This window comes from Oryctolagus cuniculus, chromosome 20 (genome assembly GCF_964237555.1).
Source record: "Oryctolagus cuniculus chromosome 20, mOryCun1.1, whole genome shotgun sequence".
Lineage (NCBI taxonomy): Eukaryota > Metazoa > Chordata > Mammalia > Lagomorpha > Leporidae > Oryctolagus > Oryctolagus cuniculus.
Genome location: NC_091451.1, coordinates 23,517,178 through 23,543,616, shown reverse-complemented (window position 1 = coordinate 23,543,616; position 26,439 = coordinate 23,517,178). Strand labels below are relative to the sequence as shown.

The 26,439-nt window shown below is 46.9% G+C and overlaps 1 protein-coding gene across 2 annotated transcripts in view; it reads right to left on the bottom strand.

Moving 5' to 3' along the window:
• ADCK1 (aarF domain containing kinase 1) overlaps window positions 1-26,439 on the bottom strand; it is a 132,309-nt gene that overhangs the window by 70,545 nt on the left and 35,325 nt on the right. For both annotated transcript variants that reach the window (XM_051825982.2, XM_051825984.2), the window contains exon 4: window positions 3,499-3,702. In XM_051825982.2, the coding sequence (XP_051681942.2) occupies window positions 3,499-3,702 (204 nt within the window). The remainder of the gene's footprint in view (window positions 1-3,498; window positions 3,703-26,439) is intronic.

The following is a 26,439-nucleotide window of genomic DNA, read 5'->3' as shown; positions in this document are numbered from 1 at the left end:
TGGGCCCCCGCCCACCTTGCCGTATCTCCATCTCTCCGTCTGTCCTTTGCTCAGGACCCTCTCCCAGCTCTCCCCTCCCTCGGGCTCACTTTCTGAGAGCAGCGTCCCAGGTCCTTCAAAAGGCGGCCCGAGCCCTGGCAGTCCAACCTCAGCTCCACTATGCGCCACCCTGAACGCCGCTTTCCAGGGGACAAACGTCACTGTTCACCCTCCTGGCTGTATGGTGCCCCACGCCGGCACCCTGGCTGAGCCTGTTTCCTTAACCCAGAAGCAGTCCCTCCTCTAGCCTCACATCTGAGGGTCTGGCCGGATGCTACCTGCTTCGGAACACCTCCACCTGCCCAAACCTGACTCCTCCCTCTCCCACAAACCCCTTGGGCACTGATGCAGCCAGGAGTTGCCCTGATGATGACCCCAGACCATGGTGGCCACAGTGAGGTCACACCACCCTCAACTAGACTCAAGGTCCAGTCTCTGCCATTCTCAGTACATGCCAGCTGTGTGGACAGGCAAGAGTGAGAAGGAATGAAAGAATGAGAGAAAAGGTGTTGCTCCACAGAATGGCAGGCTGTCAGAGCCTGCAGGGGACTTCAAGGACACGTAACCTGGATGAGGAAGGCAGAGGAAGGGCTGGGAGTTGCCATGAACAACTGTGCCAGGTCCCCAGCCAAGGTCTCATGGCAGCCGGGGTGGTCAACGGTCTCATGGTTTAGGCCCGTGCCTGCCCCGTGTGGGTTGTAGAGATGCCAGCCTAAACACCTTCTACAACATGGACCATGCCCAAGAGTAAAATGAATCTAAATCTCACCCACTTGGTCAAGTCTCCCCGCTGCAAGGAAGGGTCAGGGCTCCAATACCCCTCCTGGACTCGCAAGCTCAGGCGCCATCTACTGGCCAAGGTCAGAAGTGCACCAGGACCCAACACCCCCAGGGCAGTCAAGGAACCAAAGCTGAGACCAACCCCAATTCAGTCCATATCCGGGTCACCCTTGATGCCATAGAAATGATCCCACCTCTTACTTGGGCTCCTGGCTGCTCCCCAGAACTGGTCCTTCAGGACATAAGCCTAACATCCAAAATAAAAGGGGGAAAAGCACCTTTCTTTCTGGTCATACTGAGGAACATGCAAGACACAGACACATACAGACACACATATACACACATAAGACACACAGACACACACATATAGACACAGACACACACATATAGACACATACACATACACACAGACACACACACAGACACACAGACACACACAGCTGCTTTCCATATGGATGTCTGCCAAACAGAACTCTGCTGTGTAGGGGACAAGATGCTGCTGCCGCCGCCCCTCCCTCAGCGGTGTGGCCCAGCCCACTCCCTACAGAGCCAAGCCTAGGTGAGGGCGGCGCCCTCCCCTGCTCTCAGTGCTGTCTGGCCTGATCCAGAAGCAAACATCAACTGTAGGGTCCAGAAGTGCTACAACTTCCACCTCGTCCCCCACCCCAGGCAGGGGACACGACTCAGGGCCAGCCCATGTGCCCGGGACGGGGACTGGCGTGAGGACACCCATGACCTTCCAGAGCCTCTGTGGATGGGGAGGACCCCCCCAACCCAGGCATCCAGAACCAACCAGCTTGGCCAGCACACACACCCCTGGAGCTCCTCCCTCGCAGTGAGAGATGTCACAGCATGCAGGCAGTCTCCCAGGAACCTCAGGTCCCGCCCAAGGACCTGCAAAGCTGCTGGTAGACTCAGCTCTTGTTAACCGCGCTCCTGAGAACCCAGGGAAGAAACAGGGATTTCTGTGGTGTGCAGCCCAGGATGCCCGGGCCCAGCTCAACCGTCATCCCAGGGTGACAGCTGCACCCCGAGAAGAGTCGTGGGAGGGCAGGAGGAGGAGCAAGTGCCCTGTGAGTGACTTTCCTCCACCCTCACACCCCCGCACTCACCTCCCCTGCTTCCCACCCAGCCCTCGCCCCTCCCTCCACCCACGGCTCTAGAAAGTGTGTCACCAGGGAACAAACGCGCTTCGCGGGAGGGAGGAAGTGCAGGGGGGAGGGAAAGAGCACGGGCTGCAAGGGACGCCCCCTCAGAACCGTGACCTTGACATCAGCCTCCCTTTCTGGGGGGCTGGAGAGTCATCGTTGTGCAGGGGACACACAGCCAGCACGCCTAGGACCGCGCCCTGGAAGGAGACTGGCGGCCAGGCCCTGAGGCCTCAGGCAGGGCTTTGGGACGGAGGAGCCCAGCTTCCTGCCTCACTCTGCCCCGCTGGCCTGCTCTCACCCCGCTCCCCTCCCCAGCAGCCTTCCTCTCCCTGGCAGCCAACCCCACGGAGCTGCCACATCCCAGCAATGATGCACCTTGCACTGTTATTACAGTGATTTATTTAGTTTTAATTTGGGGGTGACTCTCATGCCGTTGGAAGCAAGAGGCCAACAATCTTGGCGAGAAGCAAAGCCACTCTCAGTGCCAACCCCAGCCCCTCTGCCTGGGGTGCTTCCATGCCACCACTCCTCGTTTGCAGCCTGCTCCCGGACGCCAGCCCTGAGTCAAGTTTGCCTTTCACTCACTCTCCTTCCCATCAGAGAACAAGCTTCTTGGTGGCAAGGGAGTCACAGGCATCTCTCTGCTACCTCCGGTGTGATCCTGGCCCTCAGGAACTCACCTAATGAAGGCTTCCTCCAGGCCTGGCTGCCCCTGGGGAAGTGTGTCCCTAGAAGGAGGCTGGGCACCTGAAACCTTTAACTGTGTTAAAGGACCAGTAGTCAGGGCCAGCTCTCTGCAAACCACTAAGAATGAAACAATTGGCCTTTCTCAAACCTATGCCCCATCTTGAGTAGCCTAAGGAAGCTTTCAGTCATTCACTCATTGGTTCATCACACAAACATTAAGCACCTACTGTCTACCTCGCTGTCCTGGTGCTACAGATATAAGGTCAAAGGACCACCATGGGCTTCATCTTCAAAGACTCGATGACTTGCAGAGGAACGCTCAGAGAGGATGACAACAGAACAAGCCGCCCTGGGCAGCAGACGGACAGTAACCGTCCTATCAGGCGGAGGCTGGATGACCACCTACCAGGGCTGCTCAGGAAAAGCCACTGCTCCTGGACACTTCACTGATGGGACCACGCTGCCCTTGGACACCTGATCTTAACCCCTTGGGCCCCCACCCACCCTTCATCTACAAAACGGGATTAATCACACCCGTCATATGTTGTGCCCTAAGAATTAACTGAGATAATACACGGGACCCAGCACAGTTGCTGGTATGCAGTAAACCCTCAGTAACTGATAGATATTAGACTGTGGTTCAAAAATGGTCAAACATGAACAATTTCATATGATTCAACTCAAGACCAGCAGGTTTCCTTCTAAGCCTCTTTGGCTGCAGCACTGAGAGTCACTGTGACTTCTGCTCTGCCTCATGGTAGATGCCCTGGGCCCTGGGCCCAGCCAGGGCCTGGTCAGGAGCCCAGCCCACCCCCGGCCTTCCCTCCAGCCAAGGCACTACCTCCTTGCCCAGGTCCTCGCGGATGACCTGGCGGACCTCTGGCATGCTGCTCTGTGGGGCCTGGCTGTGCAGCACCTTTAGCGTGCTGGTGTACTCCTCCGGCAGCAGGTAATCCAGAGCCCCCAGGTGCTGGCCCACCTTGATGAAGGTGCCCCGATTGGCACAGCAGAGCTCCCGGAGACGCCTGGCGGAGCGCAGGTGCACCTGCAGGGAGACGGGGTGTGAGAGAGGTGTGAGTGTAGAACGTTACCTGGACCTTGCTTCCGTTTCCCCCCTGGTGTCCAGGTAGGGACACACACACACACACACACACACACACCTCCATCTTTTTCCTCAGCGCCCTCCCTTCAGTCCCGTGGTACCCAGACAGTCCAGCCTGTGCACAAGGCCTGAGGTTTCCAATCTCCTCCTCTCCAAACCCACCTAGGCTGGGTCTCACTCCCTCAAAATGACTGTGCAGGGCTTTTAACCAACGCTAATCTACTGATGACTCATCCAAGGATATGCCAAGCTACTGTATTTGCCACCTATCTCTCAGACATGCTAAACATATTCTGTTTATCTAGATCTCCACAATCCCTACAACACGCACACTGTAGCAGCTCAGGTGCTGGTACATTTCAAGATGTGAGACTCAGCTGTTGTGCTTATGAAGAAGTGTCTAACAAACATCCAAGGGAGTTCTGGAAAGCACTCCAAATCTAGGGCTCTCTTAATACCACAAATCATAGCAGGGTCTCCGCTTTTGTTGTTTTGTTCTATTTTGGTTTTTAAAGATTTATTTTTTATTTGTAAGTCAGAGTTACCGTGAGGGAGAAAGAGAGAGAGAGAGAAATCTTCCATCCACTGGTTCACTCCCCAAATGGCCACAATGGCCAGGGCTGGGCCAGGCTGAAGCCAGAAGCCAGGAACTTCTTCTAGGGATGGCAGGGGCCCAAATACTTGGGTCATCTTCTGCTGCTTTTCCCAGGCCATCAGGAGGGAGCTGGATCAGAAGTGGAGCAACCAGGACATGAACCAGTGCCCAGAGAGCATGCCAGCATCTCAGGAGACGGCTTTACCCACTCCGCCACAATGAGGGGTCTCCTTCACGCCACAGGAATAACTGTACCAGGCACATGGAGCGGGCTGCTGGGACACTCTCTGGAGGTTGCGGGGCCCAATAAACCTCCTGATGCTCACAGTCCTGCTCCCAGGCTGTGCACTGCCAGTCACTGCCCCAGCCCAGCTGAGGGCATTGGCACTGGGGGCACACACAGTTCCCCCTAGGACATCAGCCAAGAGTTTGAACACCAACGATGAATCTACACTAAGTTCTAAGAAGGATGCTGATGTAGTCAGCACCTGTTGGGGCAATCAATCCACGTGAGAAGTTCAATACCAATACACAGACGGCCTCTATCATCAGTTGCCAGGGGAAACACACAGGAAGCTGTCACCTTAGAAATTAAGTGAACGCTGCACCTCAATCACTCTTTCCCCAGCAGCCCACCTCCCACCACAGCAGAGCAGAGGTCCCAGGCTCCAGCACCAGCACGGGTCCTTAGGCCCTCAGAGGCCTGTCCACATCTGGCTCTGCTGGACGGCCTGTCTCCTGGTGCATTCCTGGTGCATTCCCTATGCACACAAGACCCCGGTCCTCTGGGCAGATTCCTCCAGCCCCTGACATCTGATACCTCATCCTCTCTGAGCCAATGAGTGTCCTTCACAGAAGAGTGACTGGGTTTAGGGGGAGGGGAGCATTCCCATAAGAACCAGAAGCTGGGGACCACACTGGCCAATGGCAGATGGCCGGTCACACAAAGCTGGGCAGGGTCGCAGCCACGGTGGGCAGAGGCACGCTGAGCAAGTGCGGGGCAAGGGTTCCAGCCATCATGGATAACAACAATGTACAGCCCAGATAACCGGCTCCAGTTCCAGTGTGCCAGCAGAGGAGAAAATGCAGTCAATGTAGAATTAGGGGCCACCAGAAAGGCACCCCCAAGTCATCAGTCCCAGGGCTCTCGAGCAACCAGAGTACCAGGCCAGCCAGCACTCCCTAGGGAGGGCTGTTGAGGCAGCCAGCGGCCTGCTCGTCCACGGGGCTGGGCCATGTAGATCAGCACCCAGTAGAAGCAGAGGGAGTGCAGACACATTCCCCACCCTCCCCTCCACTCCCAATAAAGATAGCAGCCGCTGCATTGTCACTGGGGACCTGCTGGGGGCCAGCCCCGGGCCCTCAACCATCTGGGGAGACCCCACAGAGCCACCCAGCCAACAGCTGCAGGCATGAGAAAGGGCACGGGACCACGTGCCACGGCGACTCCCAGATGAAGGGGAGACTTGGCTCGCGGGAAGAGAAGGATGTATGGTATCGTGGTTCTGGATCTGTTCTTCCTTCCTGCCTTACGACACTGGTTCTCTCCCCTTTGTCAGATGGTTCCACATCTGGCTTTATCAACAGGGGGTCTTGGGACACAGAGAGACCACAGCAGGAGCACGGGTCTCCCTGGCTGGACCCAGTGTGCTGTTTTCAACAGAGTGCAGCCAGGGAGCAAAAGCCAGCAGTGCCCAGTGCAGTGGCCTCCCAGCCCAGCTACGGCCCACGCCCTCCACTACATCTCTCCGCTGCTGTGGTACTTCCTGCAGACCCTGCAGCCGGCGGGCTGCCGCACGTATCAGCTCAGGCTCGAGCCTCCTGCCTCCTCCACCCACCACCACCGGCCCGGCCCTGGGGCTGTCGTGCCGTTCCACCACAGCCTGACTCTGAGCCCTGCCAAGTGCCTAGTCCTGTCCTGCTCACCATCCCTCAGCCCTAGGAGAAGCTGCTTCATGTGTTGGTACCTCACAGTCTTTTAGGAATTCGGCACGTTGAGTAGTTACTCACTCTTCATATGAAACCTTCCCTGCTCAAATTCTCGGTGTGTCAGGATGCTGGCTGACCACAGGGTGAAGCCCCTGAAATTGAATTTGAAGATCACATGAAGATGAAGCAAAGGCACGTGTGCATGTGTGTGTTGCCGAGTGTGTGTGTGCTGTTTGTGTTGCTTTGTGTGTGTGTGTTGCTGTGTGTGTTGCTGTGTGTTGCCATGTGTATTGGTGTGTGTATTGATGTGCGTTGCTATGTGTTGCTGAGTGTGTTGCTGTGTTGGTGTGTGTGTTGATGTGTGTATGGTGGTGTGTATGTGTATTGCTGTGTGTTGCTGAATGTGTTCCTGTATATGTGTGTGTTGCTGTGTGTGTGCATGTGTGTTGTGTGTGTGCATGTGTATTGCTGTGTGTGCATGTGTTGCTGTGTGTCCGTGTGTGTTCCCATGTACTGTGTTGCTGTGTGTGTGCATGTGTGTTGCCATGTGTGTCGATGTATGTGTGGTGGTATATGTGTGTATTGCTGTGTGTGTTCCTGTGTACATGTGTGTTGCTGTGTGTACGTGTGTGTTGCTGTGTGTGTGCATGTGTGTGTATGTTGCTGTGTGTGTCCCTGTGTGTGTTCTTGTGTGTATGTATGTTGCTGTGTATGTGTGCACTGATGTGTGTGCGGTGGTATGTGCATGTTGCTGTGTGTTCCTTTATACATGTGTATTGTGTGTGTGTTGCTGTGTGTATACGTGTGTGTTGCTGTGTTGCTGTGTATGTGTTGCTATGTGTGTCTGCGTGTGTTGCTGTGCACATGTGTGTTGTTGAGTCCATGTGTGTTGCTGTGTATGTGTGTGTTGATGTTTGTGTGGTGGTATGTGTGTATTGCTGTGTGTGTATTGCTGTGTGTGCGTGTGTGTTTCTGTGTGTCCCTGTGTATGTTCCTGTGTGCATGTGTGTTGCTGTGTATGTGTGTTGGTGTGTATGTTGATGTTTGTGTGGTGGTGTGTGTGTATTGCTGTGTGTGTTGCTGTGTGTTGCTGTGTGTGTTCCTGTGTACATGTGTATTGCTGTGTGTGTCCCTGTATACATGTGTGTTGCTGTGTCCATGTGGCTGTGTGTGTCCCTCTGTGTGTTCCTGTGTATATGTGCATTGCTGTGTGTGGGTTGCTGTGTGTATACGTGTATATTGCTGTGTGTGTTGCTGTGTGTGTCCCTGTGCACGTGTGTGTTGCTGTGTGCATGTGGCTGTGTGTGTCCCTGTGTACGTGTGTGTTGCTGTGTACATGTGGCTGTGTGTGTCCCTGTGTGTGTTCCTGTGTATATGTGCATAGCTGTGTGTGTTGCTGTGTGTATATGTGTATATTGCTGTGTGTGTTGCTGTGTACATGTGGCTGTGTGTGTCCCTGTGCACGTGTGTGTTGCTGTGTGCATGTGGCTGTGTGTGTCCCTGTGTACGTGTGTGTTGCTGTGAATGTGTGTCTGTGTGTGTCCCTGTGTGTACTGCTGTGCTTCCATGCATGTTGCTAGCCTTCCTACTTCCCCATTTTCTTTCGACTGGATCCATGTCTGCACTCCTCGCTGCCATGGGCGCCCCCAGAAAGCATCAGCCTCCCCCTGCCGTGCCCCTCACCCAGGAGCAGAGTTGAGGCGCTGCTGCCCCTCTCCTGCAGCCTGCCTCGGGGCCAGGTGAGTGACCCTCACAGCACTGTCTGGGCTACGCAGGGAGCCCTCTCTGATCATGCACCCAGGAATGCTGGGCTGAGCACCATCAACGTGCAGGGACAGAGACCAGGTGAGCCCGCGTGTGCTCTGTGTAGCTGCGGCCAGTCACGCAGGTGCCCTTGGCGTAGGCTGATGAGGACTACGGGTCGGTCACACACTGCCAAAGCCATCATCCAGGAAACTGAGTCAGCACCAATGGCAAAGGCACCCACACCTGCACTGAAGAAGCCACAAAGCCACCTTCAACCAGCTTCTGACTCACATTTCCCTCTCTCTCCCTCTGGGCCCCCTCCCTTCCCTTTCTCCTTCTCCTACCTCCCAGAAATGAGGCACATTGCCATTCTCCAAAAAATTAAAATGTACTTGTAAAAACAAAAGAGAGAAATGCTGAACAAGAGACCAGGCCTCTGATTTCCGTGGCCCCTCTCCAGCTCCAGCTCCTCCAGGTCTGGCATGCTTTAAGACGAGAGGCCAGGCCCCTGCCAACCTTCAGGGAGCTACTCACCTGGTGCACACCCCTCTCTCAGCCTCTGTGGACTCCATGGGCACCCCAGGGGACAAAGCCTGTGGGCGGCAGAGCACACGCACAGGGACCTCCCCTTGCTGCCCTCGCAGGATCCTTCCCCACCCAAGTGAGTGTGTGCCACGCAAAACAAAGCTTCCAGACCCCCTGGCCTCTGCGGCCCCTGAACCTAGTCCTTCACACCATCTGTAGCTCCAAGCACCATGAGGGATTTGCAGAACGGGAAGTTAGCAGCAGTGCTGTCTGACAGAATTTTCTACAGAGACGGGAATGGTCTGTGTCCAACACAGCGGTGCTGGCTGCATGCTGAAATGTGGCCAGCGTGACAGAGGAACCGAAGTCTTTTTTAACAGCACAGAAGTAATTTTGTTCATTTATCTTGAAAGGCGAAAAGATACAGAGACAGAGATCTCCCATCTGTTGGTTCACTCAACAAAGGCCCACCACAGCCAGTGTTGGGCAAGACCAAAGCCAGAAGTCCAGAACTCCATCCTGGCCTCCCACATGGGTAGCAGGGACCTAAATGCTTGATCCATCACTGAGTTCTCTTGGGGTACACGTTAGCAGGAAGCTAGAACAGGCATGGAGCCAGGACTGGGAGTCAGGACTTGAACCCATAGCCCTCCAAAATAAGAGACAAGTGGCCCAGGCAGCATCTTAAGCACTATGAATATAACCTGTCCTTGAATTTTTACACAAATATTTACATTTGAAATAATTTAAACTTAACTCACCACAAGTGGCTAATGACTACCATAATGGGCAATTCAAGTTTGTAAAATAGCAATCACCATAAGAAATGTACCATCATTTATTCAGTGCTGTGTTTTAAACACTATCCTACAGTAAGCAGTCAAATATAGGTAGTGGTGGTAGTGATTATATTTTTCTTAATTTTTATTTGAGAGGTAGAGAGACAGACAGGCAACACTCCCATCTGATGGTTTACTTCCTAAATGCCTGCAACAGTGGGGCTCAAAGCCTGGAGCCAAGAACTTAATCTAAGTCTCCCACATGGGTGGTAGGAACCCAATTAAGCCATCCCATTGTCTCCCAGTAAGAACTAGAGCTGGGAGCTGGAGCAAGGTATCCAATCCATATTTACAACCATATGGAACCCAGGCATCTCACCCATGGTCTTAACCACCAGGCTAAATGCTCACCTGTTACTGTCTTTAGATCTGCCACTATCTCTATAAAATAGATCTTACTGTAACTCTTTCAGAAGTAAGAGAGATTATCTCTTACCAGTGAACCTCAGAGAGGATCAGCAACATTCACAAAGTCCCACAGCTGATAGACCGTGAAACCAGCGTGTGTTCAAACCGTCATCTGTGATTCCAACCCCGAATGCCACGCACCACAGTCTGCTGAGCAAGCACTGGTTGAATTTCTCTATACACAAGGCATGGAGGGGGATGCAAGCAAGTACAGCCATGGTCCCCATAAGCAAGGAGCTTGCGGTGTAGACAGAGTTGAACACACGCATAAAACCAAAATCACCACAGCAGGCACTCAAGATGGCTGCCAATCAGTCCAATGAGTGATCCATGCTGCAGTGGCCTAGGCTGGGTACCAGGGTGACCAAGAAAGTCAAAGATACATAGCTGAAAATGCCAGTGTAAGCTGTACCTGGTTTGTTTATTTTTTTCCCCAAAGAAGCCTTTTATTTAATGAGTACAGATTTCTTAAGTACAACTTCAGGAATATAGTGATTCTTCCCACCATACCCGCCTTCCCACCCCATCTCCTGCTCCGTCTCCCACTTCCAGTCCCATTCTCCATGAAGATTCATTTTTGGGGCCCAGGCTGTGGCACAGTGGGATAAGCCTCCGCCTACGGTGCCAACATCCCATACAGGCTCCAGTTTGAGTCCCAGTGGCTCCATTTCCGACCCAGCTCTCTGCTGTGGTCGGGGAGAGCGGCAGAGGATGGCCCAGGTGCTTGGGCCCCTGCACCCATGTGGAAGACCTGGGGGGAAGCTCCTGACTCCTGGCTTCTGATTGCTCAGCACCAGCCCTTGTGGCCATCGGGGAAGTGAGCCAGCAGATGGAGGACTTCTCTCTCTCTGCCTCGGTCTCTCAGTAACTCTGCCTTTCAAGTAAAAATGAATGGATCTTTAGAACAAAAAAGGATTCATTTTTCAATTTACTTTATGCACAGAAGACCAATTCTATACTAAGTAAAGATTTCAACATTTGGCACGTGTGTGTGCATGCACACACACATACACACACACAACTGTTTGAGAACAAGTTTTACAGTTAATTCTTACGATACAACTCGTTGAGGTCAGAGGTCTTGCAGGGGAAATAAATGCACAGTGATTCCTGCTGTTAATTTAACAATTAACACACCTATGTATGACATCAGTGATCACCCGAGGCTCTTGACACAAGCTATCTAGCATATGGAAGCCTTTTCAATCCACAATCTCAGCCAATATTTAGACAAGGCCATAAGCAAAGTGGAAGTTCTCTCCTCCCTTCAGAGAAAAGTACATTCTTCTTTGATGGCCACTTCTTTCCACTGAGATCTCCCTCACAGAGATCCTACATGTATGACATTTTTTTTTCCTACCACAGTGTCCTCGATTTCCATATCTGGAATGCTCTCACGGGCTTTTGGCCGGCCAGACCAGACTACCTTAAGGGTTGATTCTGAGGTGAGAGTGTTATTTAAAGTGACTGCCATTCTTATGAGTCTGCTGTGTGGACTGCTTCCCATGTTGGAATATTCTCCCCCTTTTAATTCTATTATTATTACCAGACACTTGATCTTATTATATGATCCCTTTAATACTTAATCCTATCTACATGATCATTTTAACACTTAATATGGTCACTTCAACACTTAAGATAGTATTTTTATCACCAAGCTTAATGGGGTTTGGGGTCCAATGGCAAGTTTTTAAAATGTAGCCTTACAAGTAAGTCTGGGCAGGCGCCATGGCTCACTTGGTTAACCCTCCGCCTGCAGCGCTGGCATCCCATATGGGCTCTGGGTTCTAGTCCCGGTTGCTCCTCTTCCAGTCCAGCTCTCTGCTGTGGCCAGGGAAGGCAATGGAGGATGGCCCAAGTGCTTGAGCTCCTGCACCTGCATGGGAGACCAGAAGGAAGCACCTGGCTCCTAGCTTCGAATTGGTGCAGCGCCGGCCATAGCAGCCATTTGGGGAGGGAACCAACGGAAGGAAGACTTTTCCCTCTGTCTCTCTCTCTCTCTCACTGTCTAACTCTACCTGTCAAATAAAAAAAAATTTAAAAAAAAAAAAGTCCATAGGAATGTATGCAGAACTATACAGCATGATAGTTACAAACCTACTCCTCACTCTCTTGTTCCAACTCTTATTTTTCACTGAGATCTCTTTTCAATTGAAATTATACACATTTGATTAATTCTAGGTTAAGTAAAGAGTTCAACAAACAGTATGAAGAAGAAAAAAAAAATGTTCTTCAACAGTTAAGGCAGTTCAGGACATTGCTTCCCAAAGTGTCAATTTTACTTCTACAGATTTCCTTTTAGGTGTTCTGTTAGGTATCACAGATCAGGGAGAACATGTGGTATTTGTCCCTTTGGGACTGGCTTATTTCACTCAGTATGATGTTTTTCAGATTCTGGTGTTTTGTTGCAAATGACTGGATTTCATTTTTTTTAACTACTAAGTAGTATCCCATAGAGTACATATCCCATAATTTATTAATCCAGACTTCAGCTGATGGGCATTTAGGTTATTCCATGTCTTAGCTATTGGGAATTGAGCTGCAATAAACATGGGGGTGCAGATAACTCTTTTATTTGATGATTTCATTTCCCTGGGGTAAATTCCCAGGAGTGGATGGCTGGGTCATATGGTAGGTCTATATTCAGATTTCTGAGTTATCTCCAAACTGATTTCCATAGTGGTTTTACCAGTTTACATTCCTACCAACACTGGATTAGAATATTTTTCCTCCACATCCTGGCCAGCATTTGTTGTTTGTTGATTTCTGTATGAAAGCCATTCTATCTGGGGTGAGGTGCAACCTCATTGTGGTTTTGATTTGCATTTTCCTGAAGGCTAGTGATCCTGAACATTTTTTCATGTGTTGGCCATTTGGACTTCCTTGATTGAAAAATGTCTGTTTATGTCCTTGGCCCATTTCTTAGCACAGTTGTTTGTTTTGTTGTTGTGGAGTTTCTTGATCTCTTTATAGATTCTGGTTATTAATCCTTTATCAGTTGCATTGTTTGCAAATAATTTCTCTCATTCTGTGGGTTGCCTCTTCACTATCCTGAGTGTTTCTTTTGCAGTGCAGAAGCTTCTCAATTTGAAGTAATTCCATGTGTTGATTTTGGCTTTGATTGCCTGTGCCTCTGGGGTCTTTGCCAAGAACACTTTGCCTGTGCCAATGTCTTTCAGGGTTTCTCAGATGTTCTCTAGTAATTTGATGGTATTGTGTCATAGGTTTAGATTTTTAATCCATGTTGAGTGGATTTTTGTGTAAGGTGTAAGGTAGGGGTCCTGCTTCATATTTTTGCATGTGGAAATCCAGTTTTCTCAGCACCATTTTTTGAAGAGACTGTCCTTGCTCCAGGGATTGGTTCTAGCCCTTTTGTCAAATATAAATTGCTTATAGATGCTTGGATTGATTTCTGGCACTTGTATTCTGTTCCATTGGCCTCTCCATCTGTATTTGTACCAGGCTGGTTTGAGTATAACTGCCTTGTAGTATGTCTTGAAATCTGGTGTTGTGATACCTCCGGCTTTGTTTTTGTTCTGTAAGATTGCTTTATCTATTCAAGGTCTCTTGTGTTTCCATATGAATGTCAGCACCTCTTTTTCTAGATCTGAGAAGAATGTCTTTGGTATTTTGATTGATATCACACTGAATCTGTAAATTGCCTTCAGATGAATGGACATTTTGATGATACTGATCCTTCCAATCCACAAACATGGAAGATTTTTCTATTTTTTTGCATCTTCTCCTATTTCTTTCTCTAATGTCTTGTAATTCTAATTGTAGAGATCTTAGACATTCTCAGTTAAATTTATTCCAAGGTATTTGATTTTTTTTTACATAGCTAGTATGAATGGGATTGATCTTAGAAGTTCTTTTTCAGTCGTGGCAATGTCTGTGTATACAAAGGCATGTAAGTTTGTTTATTTTTTCAAAAAACCAGCTCTTCCTTTTGATGATCCTTTGTATCATTTTTGATTCAATTTTGTTGATTTCTTTAATCATTTCTTTTCTCCTACTAGTTTTGAGTTTAGTTTGCTGCTGTTTTTCTAGATCCTTGAGATGCACTGATAGTTCATTTATTTGGTGCTTTCCGATTTCTTGATGTAGGCACCTATTGCTATAAACTTTCCTCTTAACACTGCTTTTGCTGTATCCCCTTGGTTTTGTTATGTTGTGTTATCATATTCCTTTGCTTCCAGAAATTTTTTTATTTCTCTTTTGATTTCTTCTATGACCCACTGTTCACTCAGGAAGATGTTGTTTAGTCTCCATGTGTTTGCATATGCTCTAGAGATTCCTGAGTTGTTGATTTCCAGCTTCAGTGCCTTGTGATCCTAGAAGATGCATGGTATGATTCTGATATTTTTGAATTTGCTGAGACTTGCTTTATGGCTTAGTATGTGGTCAGTCCTAGAGAAGGTTCCAAGCACAGGTTAGAAGAATGTGTATTCTGCAACTATAGGATGAAAAGTTCTGTAGATATCTGTTAGGTCCATTTGGTCTATAGTATCAATTAATTCCACTGTTCCCTTGCTATTTTCTGTCGGGGTGATTTGCCTATTGCTAAAAGTGGGGTATTGAAATCCCCCATTATTATTGTATTGGAGTCTATGTCTCCCTTAAGATCTCTTAGTATTTCTTTTAAATAGCCAGATGCCCTGTAATTAGGAGCATATGCATTTCTAATACTCACATCTTCCTGTTGAATTGATCCCTTAATGATTACATAGTGCACTTCTTTGTCTCTTTCAACAGGTTTTGTGTTAAAGTCTATTTTGTCTGCTCTTAGAATGGCTACACGAGCTCTTTTGTGGTTTCTGTTAGCATGGAACATCTTTTTCCATCCTTTCACTTTCAGTCTGCATTCATTTTTGTTAGTCATATGTGTTTCTTGTAGGCAGCAAATAGATGGGATTTGTATTTTAATCCAGTCAGCCAGCCTGTATCTTTTAACTGGCGAGTTGAGTTCATTTGCCTCAAGGTGACTATTGATAAGTAATGGCTTTGCCCTGCCATTTTTCCACAAATATTCCTATTTTACTTTGGATTTCCTTTGTACTTTTACTGATGATTTTCTGCCTTTACCTTCTTCTGTAGTGAGGACCATGTTTCTGTGTTTCTGTGTGCAGCACATCCTTAAGCATCTTTTGCAATGCTGGATGGATGGTGACACATTCTTTTGATTTCTGTTTGTCATAGAAGGTCTTTATTCCATCTTCGTTCATAAATGAGAGCTTTGCAGGGTACAGTATTCTGAGTTGACAGTTCTTTTGTGTTAAGATTTGGACTATATTTCGCCATTCTCCTAACCTGTAGGGTTTCTGATGAGAAGTCTTCTGTGAGTCTAATTGGATATCCTATGAAAGTAATCTGGAGTTTCTCTCCTACACAGCAATCTAAAAAGATTTAGAATCTTTTCTTTATGTTTTACTGGGGAGAGTTTGATTACAATGTGTTGTGGTGAAGACCTTTTCTGGTCATATCTATTAGGAATTCTATGTGGCTCCTGTACTTGGTTGTCCTTTTCTTTCTCCAAACTGGGATAATTTTCTGTTATTATTTCACTAAAACGACTTTCTAATCCTTTCTCCTTCCACACCTTCAGTAACTCTGAGAACCCATTATGTTGGTTCGTTTGGTAGTATCCTTATAAATTACTAACAGTGTTTTTTAAGTTCTCATTTCTTCTTCTTGTGTTTGTTCTGACTGTATCATTTCCTGTGCTTTGTCTTCTAAGTCAGATATTCTTTCTTTTGTTTCAGCAATTCTATTGTTAAGGCTTTCCACTGCATTTTTTTTTTGTTCTACTGAATTATTCATCTCCAAGATTTCATTTTGATTTTTCTTTAAGATCTCAATTTTGTGGGAGAAATTTTCTTTCAGGTCACATACAGATTTCATTAGTTTGTGCATTTGCTTCTGATTACTTATAAGTAATTCTACGATCAATTTTTTGAATTCCATTTCTGGCATTTCTTCCATCTCATCATGTTCACAATCTGGTATTGAAGTGTTGTGTTCTTTTGTGGGCATGATGCTGTCTCCTTTATTTGTGTAGAGTTTCCTCTGCTGTTTTCTCCCTAACTCTTCCCTGAGACTGCACTCTTTCTACTTTTTTAAACTATCTTCTCCTAGACCAGAGCAGCAAGCTCACTCCCTACTCCACCATCTTAATCCAATCCTTGTACATGGTTTTATATATAATGGGGAGGGATCCCATTGCATAAAAGTTAATGACATCAGCTTTAAAATCAGAAAAACCTAGGTTCAAATCCTGTTTTGCTGGCTGCTTTTCATAAGTCCTTGGACAAGTTAATTAATTTTGAAACCTCAATATCTTCATCAATAAAAGAAGGATAATAATTATACTTGTCACTGTGATGAATAAATGAAATAACATATAAAACTGAGCGGGAAGTGGGGCAGATGTTGTGGTGCAGTGTTAAGATGCCACTTGGGACACTTACATCCTGTACCTAAGTGCCTGGGTTCAAGTCCCTGCTCTGTTTTGGATCCAGCTTCCTGCTACTGTGCACCCTGGGAGGCAACAGGTGATAATCCAAGTACTTGGGTCCCCATCATCCAAGTGGAAGACCTGGATTAAGTTCTTAATATCCCTCTCTCTCTACCTCTCTTTGCCTTCAAAATAAATAGAACTTAAAAAAAAATACAGAGCCTACAATGGCTCCAGCAAATAGGCAGTGTTCAATAAACAAATGAGACAGGGAAGGTAAAATAATCTATCTTCCTAGAAAATGAAATTCAACAGAACAGCTACCACCCTGCAGGGCCAGCCACTCCCTCTACTTGGTGCAGGCCAACAGTCAGGACCACAATCTAACAGACAGAAACAGTAGCTAATTTCATGCTCTGTCGTCTGAATTGCAAAGCACCATTGCATGAGAAATGCAAACAGCGCCACAGGGTTACCAGGTTCTCCTCCCTAAAGATCTCCCTACTTGTGCTGCTTGCCCTAATACTAGACCCCACTTGCTCACTGGGGCCCCATCCTGCCTTTACCAAGCCCCTGGCTGCACTGGTGGTTGAGTAGGTCTCTGGAGCACATCATCCCTGCAGAGCCCCACACCCACTTCCGCCCCCACCAAAACATGGCAGCAACAGCTGGTGCAGTCTCCCTGCTCCGCTCCATAACTTCATTTCACTCCCAGCTCTACAACTTGCCTTACAATGATCTCATTACCCATAACCTTGCTGTAATGAGTTTTAATCTGCCTCATATTAATGCAAAGCACTGTCATTAGCCCCCTTGGCTTCTGGTTTGAGGATGGGGGCAGTGAGTAGCTAATAAGACAAACTCCATGGTGATTAGTTATTGACTTGGCCAAGTGCAGTAAAGGCCCAGGGATATAACTCCTGACTGGAGTCTGACACCCTGGGAGTGAGGAACCCCAAACTTCACAGCAAGGGACTGATGTCAAACTCAATCAGAACTGGGCAGTATCTCTGGGTGCAGGGATGCTGACAGAGAGGAAAGAGACACCCGCACAAGGGGACTTCTGGAAGTTTGTAGAAAATGGAATTAAAAGATGTTTATGTTGCTGTAAAAAATTTTGAAATCCATGCATAGTTTTTTTTTTCATATTATACATTTTCCATAAACTTTCTGAAGACCCCTTATACAATTTCAAAAAATTTTGTACCAAAATAAGAGCATTATTTAATTGCATCTCTTCATAAAGCCTTGGAAGCACCTTCATACATACCCCTCACAGATATGGGAAGAAGAAGGGGACAGCGAAAGAGAAGGCAACACAGAGACCACAAAACAGAACTCTGATTAATTCTTTCAGTGACAGACTCAAGGATCAAAGGACTGAAATGTGAACAGTGAAATCTCCAGGCTGTAGAACTGTAACAGCATTTTTCATTGGTCTCTCCCATCTTCTCCAAACTTCTTGCAATGAACGTCTGTCAGTTATGGGGGAGAATTTCTTTTGACCCATCTTTTCTTTGGCATCTTCTGGGAATGGAAAAGCCCAGAGACTTCCCAGCCTCCCAGCTTTAAACACAGAAGACTCTGAGACCAGTATTGTGGTGCCATGGATTAACCCACCATCTGTGGTGACGGCATTCCATATGGGCACTGGTTCAATCCATCAATCAATCAATCTTGTTTAAAAAATGCACAAGACTTTTGCCAGCATGTGCCAAAGCAGGTGAAGCTGTTGCCTTCAATGGCAGGATACCAGATGGCCTCTGGTTCATGTCCCAGCTGCTCCACTGTACATCCAGCTCCCTGCTGATGGCCGGGGAAAGCAGCAGAAGATGGCTCAAGTGTTTGAGAGACCTGGATGAAACTCCTGGCTCCTAGCTTCAGCCCAGCCCAGTGCTGGCCATTGCAGCCATCGGGGGAGTGAACAGCAGATGAAAGATCTCTTTCTCTGTCTCTCCCTTTCTCTGGAACTCTGACCTTCAAAATAAATAAATAACGTGGCAGAGCACTGTGGTCCAAGTGGATGTTCTGGAGACAGAACACCTGCTCCTCCCCTCAGCAACAACAGAGCAGGCTGGGGCTATGGTCAGGGCCTCTCCTGTCATGTCAAGCTTTGCTTCAAGCTGTCATTCAGGCAACGAAGTTACACTCATCCTGTCTCAGGGGAAATAATGTAAGTTGCAATTCATAAATGTTTTGGAAGAGTCTGACCCCAGACTGCATGCCACTCTGACCATGCGTGGGACAGTTTTGTGGTTAACAGCATAGGGCATCGGATGCATCAGGTCTGTCCCGACTTCACCAGTTAGAGGCTGGTGACCATCGGCAGTTATCTAACTGCTCTTCACTTGGGTCTTCTCATCTAAAGACAAGAGTAATGCTAGTGCCTGCTCATGTGGCTGCTGTGAAGGTCCAAAGGAAACACAGATAAGGAAACACAGACATTCACAGAGCCAGCGTTGGCATCTCTACACTTACTACAAAGGGTACCTGGGATTACAATCAGGTATGGTAAGACAGACACACACAGAAATGGTTGTCACAAAGGAATGGGTTTTTACTCCCAAATCCCCAGAAGTAGGAGGCATGGCATCCCACGCAGAACCACACAAGGAAGCATCGGAGTTCGTCAGGAGACCAAGCAAGAGGGAAACATGAGGAGCAAGAGCCTTTGTGGTGGAGCCCATGGCAGGGAGTGAGGGAGACAATGCAGAACAGCTGGGGGATTTAGTAGAGGATATGAAAACACGTCAGTGCTTAAATGTCTAACCACAGATATGGATGGAGGACAGTGCAGGGAGAGGCAGCAGGTGAATGGGGGACAAGGAGAAGGAGAGAGACTCAGAGAATCCCAATCAAACTCTAGAGATGAAAAACACATCAGATGGAATTCATGGCATATTAGACATTGCAGAGGGGAAGAAAAGACTAGTTAACTTGAAAACCTAACAATAAACTATTCAAAATGAAATAGTGGGGAAAACTTAGTGAGAACCAAGCTACTTAGCTTTGATTGATTTTCACCAGTGAGCTGTGGGACAAAGCCAAGCAGTCTGGCAGATGTGCAGGAAAATCACAAAGCAAAGGAGATGGGAGGGGTGGGGAAAAAATAACCAAAGAAAGAGTGCATGAAAGTTTTTTCAATTTTATTTCTTTAGGTATAAATCAACAGATCCAAGAACATCTACAAGCCCCAAGCTCAAGAAATATAAAGAAACCTACATAGCGGCTGGCATCGTGCCTCTGATTGCAATACTGGCATCCCACATCAGGGTGCCAGTTCAAGTCCCAGCTGCTCCGCTTCCGATCCAGCTCCCTGTGAATGTGTCTGGGAAAGCAGAAGATGGCGGCCCAAGTGCTTGGGCCCCTGCCACCCATGAAGGAAACCCGGATGAAGTTCCAGGGTCCTGACTTCAGCCCTGGCCACTGCAGCCATTTGAGGAGTGAACTGGGGAATGGAAGATCTGTGTGTATTGTGCATCTAATGTATATTTGTGTTTGTGATGCGATGTGTCTCTCTCCCTCTCTCTGTGTCACTTGGCTTTTCAAACAAATACATCCTCAAAAACAAAAACAAAAAAATACATAATGACATTGTTTAAAGCAGTGCTAGGCCGGCGCCGCGGCTCAACAGGCTAATCCTCCGCCTAGCGGCGCCAGCACTCCAGGTTCTAGTCCCAGTAGGGGCGCCGGATTCTGTCCCCGTTGCCCCTCTTCCAGGCCAGCTCTCTGCTGTGGCCAGGGAGTGCAGTGGAGGATGGCCCAAGTACTTGGGCCCTGCACCCCATGGGAGACCAGGAGAAGCACCTGGCTCCTGGCTTTGGATCAGCGCGGTGCGCCGGCCGCAGTGTGCCATCCGCGGCGGCCATTGGAGGGTGAACCAACGGCAAAGGAAGACCTTTCTCTCTGTCTCTCTCTCTCACTGTCCACTCTGCCTGTCAAAAAGAAAGGAAGGAAGGGAGGGAGGGAGGGAGGGAGGGAGGGAGGGAGGGCAGTGCTAAACAGAAAATGTTAAAGAAAAAACAAATCCAGAGCAAAAAAAGAGACAAAAGACAAAGGAGCAAAGATAAAAATAACAACAGAGGCTTGCATTATGGTTTAGCAGGTAAAGCCACCACCTGCGACACAGGAGTCCTGGCTGCTCCACTTCCAATCCAGCTCCCTGCTGAAAAAGCAGTGGGAGCCAACCCAACTGCTTGGGCCCTGCACCCGCGTGGGAGACTGGGAAGAAGCTCCTGGCTCCTGGCTTCAGCCTGGCCCATGGTCAACAGCTGCAGCCGTCTGTGGAGTGAATAAACAGATGGAAAATTCTCTCTCTCTCCTTGTAACTCAACTTTCAAATAAATAAATAAACCTTTAAAAAAAAAAAAAGAACAGCAGTAGATTTTTCAGCAGAAAAACAAGCAGAAGTTAGTGAATCAACAGCTCTGAAAGTATTGAAAGAAAATCCAGCATTCTATACCCAGCAAAGACATCCTTCAAAAACAAAAGTGAAATAAAGTCTCTGAGACATAAAAGCTGACAGAATTCACCTCCCTGCACTCCATGAATATCAAACACCCCTTCAGGCAGAAGGAACAGACACCAGAGAAAGTAACTTCATGGGTAAATATACAAGAATTTTTCCTTCTTCTTTTTTTTTTTTTTTATCTCTTTAAAAGATAAGTAACTGGGGCCAGAACTGTGGTATAGCAAGTTGAACTGTCTGTGATGCCAGCATCCCATGTGAGCACTAATTAGAGTCCCAGCTGCTCCACTTTTTTTTTATTTGAAAGGCAGAGTTACAAAGAGAGGAGGAGAGGGAGACACACACACACACAGAGAGAGAGAGAGAGAGACAGAGAGAGAGAGAGAGACAGAGAGAGAGACAGAGAGAGAGAGAGAGAGTGTGTGTGTGTTTCCATCCACTGGTGTTGGGTCATGCCAAAATGCCAAAGCCAAGAGCCAGGAGCTTCTTCCAGGTCTCCCACACAAGTGCTGAAGTGCCATCTTCCAATGCTTTCCTAGGCATTAGGCACTTCAGCAGGGAACTGGATCAGAAGAGGAGCAGCCAGGTTTCGAACCACTGTCCGTACAGGATGCCAGCCCCAGCCCTGCTGCTCTGCTTCTGAGCCAGCTCTCTGCTAATGTGCCTAGGAAGGCAGCCCATGTGGCTTCAGCCTGGTCCAATCCTGGCCATCTGAGGAGTGAGTCAGTGAACAGAAGCTTGCTCACTCGCTCGCTCGCTCTCTCTGTCTCTCTCTGTCCCTGCAGATGGAAGATCCCTCTCTCTCTCTCTTCCTTTCTCTCTCTTAACCCTGCCTTTTAGATAAATAAATGTTTAAAAAAAGATAAGTAACTGCTTAAACAAAATAGTAACAGTGTCACACAGAGCTTATGACATGTAAAAATATTAAATCAACACCACAAAGACTGGAAGAAAGAAAGGGAAGCATACTCCGAATTCTGATATTCTATGAAGTGGTATAATATCACTTAGATATGGACTGTGACAAGCTAAGATGAGTAGTATAAACTAAAGCAATCATTAATAAAAAGAATTATAATTCACAAAACAACAATGGAAATAAATGGAACATAAAAAATATTCAACCTTGGGGCCAGCGGTGCAGCACAGTGGGTTAAGCCACCATTTAAAATGTCAGCATCCCATGTGGGTGCCAATTCAAGTCCTGGCTGCTCCACATCTGATGCAGTGTCTTGCTAATTGCCTGGGAAAGCAGGGTAATATGGCACAAGTGCTTGGAACCCTGCACCCACGTGGTCAACCCAGATGGAGTTCCAGGCTCCTGGCTTCAGCCTGGTCCAGCCCTGGCTGTTGCCAGCATTTGGGGAATTGAACCAGCAACTGGAAGACCTCTTTCTCTTCATGTCTCTCACTCTCTTTCTGTAACTCTGCCTTTCAAATAAATAAATCTTTAAAAACAGAGAGAGAAAGAAAATACTCAATCCAAAAGAAAGCATGAGGGAGGAAAACAAGAAATAAAAAATAGGGCAAATAAATTCAGCTAGATAAAAGATATAAATCTAATCATACCAATAATCCCATCAAGTGCAAACGATATAAAACTCTCAATTAAAAATCAGAGGTTGGGGAGCACATTCGATACAGCAGTGGAGACACTGGGTCAGATGCCTGTCTCATATTGCAGTGTCTGGGTTCCATACTCAGCTTCGGCTCCCAAGCCCAGCTTCCTGTTAGTGCAGGCCCTGGGAGGCAATGATGATGGTGCAAGTGATTGGGTTCCTGCCACCTACACGGGAGAGCTAGACCAAGTTTGCCCCCAACACTGACTTTTGAGGACATTGGGGAATGTATCATGGATGGAAGAGCTCTGTGTGTGTCTTTGCCTTTCAAATAAAATGAAAAAAATAAATAAATAAAAAATAAAAATTTTTTTAAGTTAGGGATTGGCAAACAGGATAAAAAATAAAGACCCAAGTATATATTGCCTACAAGAAGTGTTCTTTAAATATAAAAGTGCAAATATGTTAAATGTAAAAAGGTAGAAAAATATACACTATGCCAACGCTAATCAAAAGAAAGGTAGAATAGCTGTATTTCTATCACACAAAATTGATTTCAGAGGAGAGGATATTAACAAGCATAAAGAAGGTCACTTCATAATGATAAAGAGGTCAATCCTTCAGAAGATATACAACCCTCATCATTTATGTACCAAATAACAGAGCTTCAAAACGCATGACGCAAAAACTAATGGACCTGCAAAGAGGAACACAAACATCCATAATCATAGTCATAGATTTCAACACCTGTCTCTCAATGATAGAATTAATAGGGATTGGATTAAGATGGCGGAGTAGGGAGGGAGTTTTCTGCCCGAGTCTGGGAGAAGACAGTTTATAAAAATGGAAAGAGTGCAGTCTCAAGAAGAGTTAGGGAGAAAACAGCAGAGGAAACTCCATAAACTGAAGGAACACAGTGGACCTGCGTGGAGGGTGAAGAGGCGCACAACTTAGGACCCCACCAGCCGAGAGCCTCCGCACCAGCACTGGAGAGCACGGTGTGAGCAGGCTGCGACAGCCCAAGCCACTGGCGAAAAAGCAGCAGGAAGAGCTGTGAGGGAACCCGGCTTGGAGCCCCGTGGGAGACAGCGTGCCTGCCAAACTAGAGGAGAAAAAACAAAGGGAAGGCACATTTTCTCTCTCCCTGATCATCCGGCAAAGGAGCCCTGTAACAAGCTGACAGAGAGCAGGTGCCATTTTGGACAATGTAACAACTGTGCCAGCGCGTGTCTGTACCCAGCAACCAGCCAATGGAGATTCCTGCCTCTGGTAGGGAGAACAGACTGGGGGCGTGGTGCTCTTGACTGTGAGAGGCTGTGTGCCAGGACTGTGAAAACACTGAGGCTGTGTGGGAGGACTCACGGTGTGGCTGGGACCTTGGGCAGTCACTGTGGGAGGCTCCACAAGCTAAGGGCTCCCTGGTTACCTGGGGAGAGACACTGCTGGGGAATCTGAGCTCACAGTGAGCACTGCACAGTCTTTGTACGGTCCTGTGGCAGAGCAGACTACTAATATACTCACAGGGTCTACCACCCAGCACTGGTCTCCTTCCAGGAGAGGAGCTCAGCTGAGTCTATGCCAATAGACAAGAAGAAACCTCACCTCTGATTTAAAAAAAGGGACATTTACCATGCCAAACCTGGGGGTGTCTTCTAAGACACACCTTCACTCTGCAGCACTGAACAGAGATCCCTGGCCACTCTCACCACACACCTCTAGGTATTCCCTGAAAACAGACACTCCACTAATCTGATCAGACATAGTCCAAAGATAAAAGCCACCACATAGAAAAATCAAAGAAGAACCCAAGAGTATCCCCACAAATGCCAAAAACAAAAGCACCAACCCAAGAAAGAAGAACAAGGAAGACAACATGACACCCCCAAAAGAACACAACACCTCAATACTAGATTGTAAAGATAATGAGATTGAAGAAATGCCAGAAATAGAAAAAAATCGATCATAGGATTACTTACAAGTAATCTGAAGCAAACACGCATGAACTAATGAAATGAAATGACATGAAAGAAATTTTTCCCACGAAATTGAGATCTTAAAGAGAAATCAAAATAAAATCTTAGAAATGAAGAATTCAACAGAACAGATAAAATACAGTGGATAGCCTTAATAACACAATTGGTGAAGCAGAAGAAAGAATATCCAACTTAGATGACAAAGCACAGGAAATTACACAATCAAACCGAAAACAAGAGGAGGAAATGAGAAAACTAAAAAATACTGTTGGGAATTTACAGAATACTATCGATGACCCAACATACAGGTTCTAGGAGTTCCTGAGAAAGAATTAGAAGGCCTTTTTAGTGAAATAATAATGGAAAATTTCCCCAATTTGGAGAAAAAAGGGGCATCCAAGTACAGGAAACACATAGAACTCCAAATAGACATGACCAGAAAAGATCTTTACCATGACACATTATAATCAAACTCTCCACAGTAAAACATAAAGAAAATATTCTAAACGGTGCACGAGAGAAACACCAAATAACTTTCAGATGATCTCCAATTAAACACACAGTGGACTTCTCATCAGAAACCCTACAGGTTAGGAGATGATGGTAAGATATGTCCAAGTATTAAAAGAAAAAAACTGCCAACAGAGAATACAAAAACTGCGAAGCTCTCATCTATGAACAAAAGTGAAATAAAGACCTTCTATAACAAACAAACTTAAAAAAATTTGTCACCACCTGTCCAGCCCTGCAGAAGATGCTTAAGGATGTGCTACACACAGAAACACAGAAACATGGTCCTCACTACAGAAGAAGGTAAAGGCAGAAAATCTATCAATAAAAGTACAAAGGAAACCCAAAGTAAAATAGGAATATTTATGGAAAAATGGCAGGGCAAAGCCATTACTTATCAATAGTCACCTTGAGGCAAATGAACTCAACTCGCCAGTTAAAAGATACAGGCTGGCTGACTGGATTAAAATACAAATCCCATCTATTTGCTGCCTACAAGAAACACATAGGACTAACATAAATGAATGCAGACTGAAAGTAAAAGGATGGAAAAAGATGTTCCATGCTAACAGAAACCAAAAAAGAGCTTGTGTAGCCATTCTAAGAGCAGACAAAATAAACTTTAACACAAAACCTGTTAAAAGAGACAAGTGCATTATGTAATCATTAACAGAACAATTCAACAGGAAGATGTGAGTATTAGAAATGCATATACTCCTAGGCCGGTGCCGCGGCTCACTAGGCTAATCCTCCGCCTTGTGGCACTTGCACACTGGGTTCTAGTCAGATTCTGTCCCGGTTGCCCCTCTTCCAGGCCAGCTCTCTGCTGTGGCCCGGGAGTGCAGTGGAGGATGGCCCAAGTGCTTGGGCCCTGCACCCCATGGGAGACCAGGATAAGTACCTGGCTCCTGCCACCAGATCAGCGAGGTGCGCCTGCCATAGCGCGCCAGCCGCGGCGGCCATTGGAGGATGAACCAACGGCAAAAGGAAGACCTTTCTCTCTGTCTCTCTCTCTCTCACTGTCCATCTGCCTGTCAAAAAAAATAAAATAAAATAAAATAAAATAAAGAAATATTAAGAGATCTAAAGGGAGACACAGATTCCAATACAATAATAATGGGGGATTTCAATACCCCACTTTTAGCAATGGACAAATCACACAGACAGAAAATAGCAAGGAAATAGTGGAATTAACTGATACTATAGGCCAAATGGACCTAACAGATACCTATAGAACTTTTCATCCTATAGTTGCAGAATACACATTCTTCTAACCTGTGCTTGGAACCTTCTCTAGGACTGATCACATACTAGACCATAAAGCGAGTCTCAGAAAATTCAAAAAAATCAGAATCATACCATGCATCTTCTAGGATCACAAGGCACTGAAGCTGGAAATCAGCAACTCAGGAATCTCTAGAGCATATGCAAACACATGGAGACTAAACAACATCTTCCTGAGTGAACAGTGGGTCATAGAAGAAATCAAAAGAGAAATAAAAAAATTTCTGGAAGCAAATGAATATGATAACACAACATAACAAAACCAAGGGGATACAGCAAAAGCAATGTTAAGAGGAAAGTTTATAGCAATAGGTGCCTACATCAAGAAATCAGAAAAGCACCAAATAAATGAACTATCAGTGCATCTCAAGGATCTAGAAAAACAGAAGC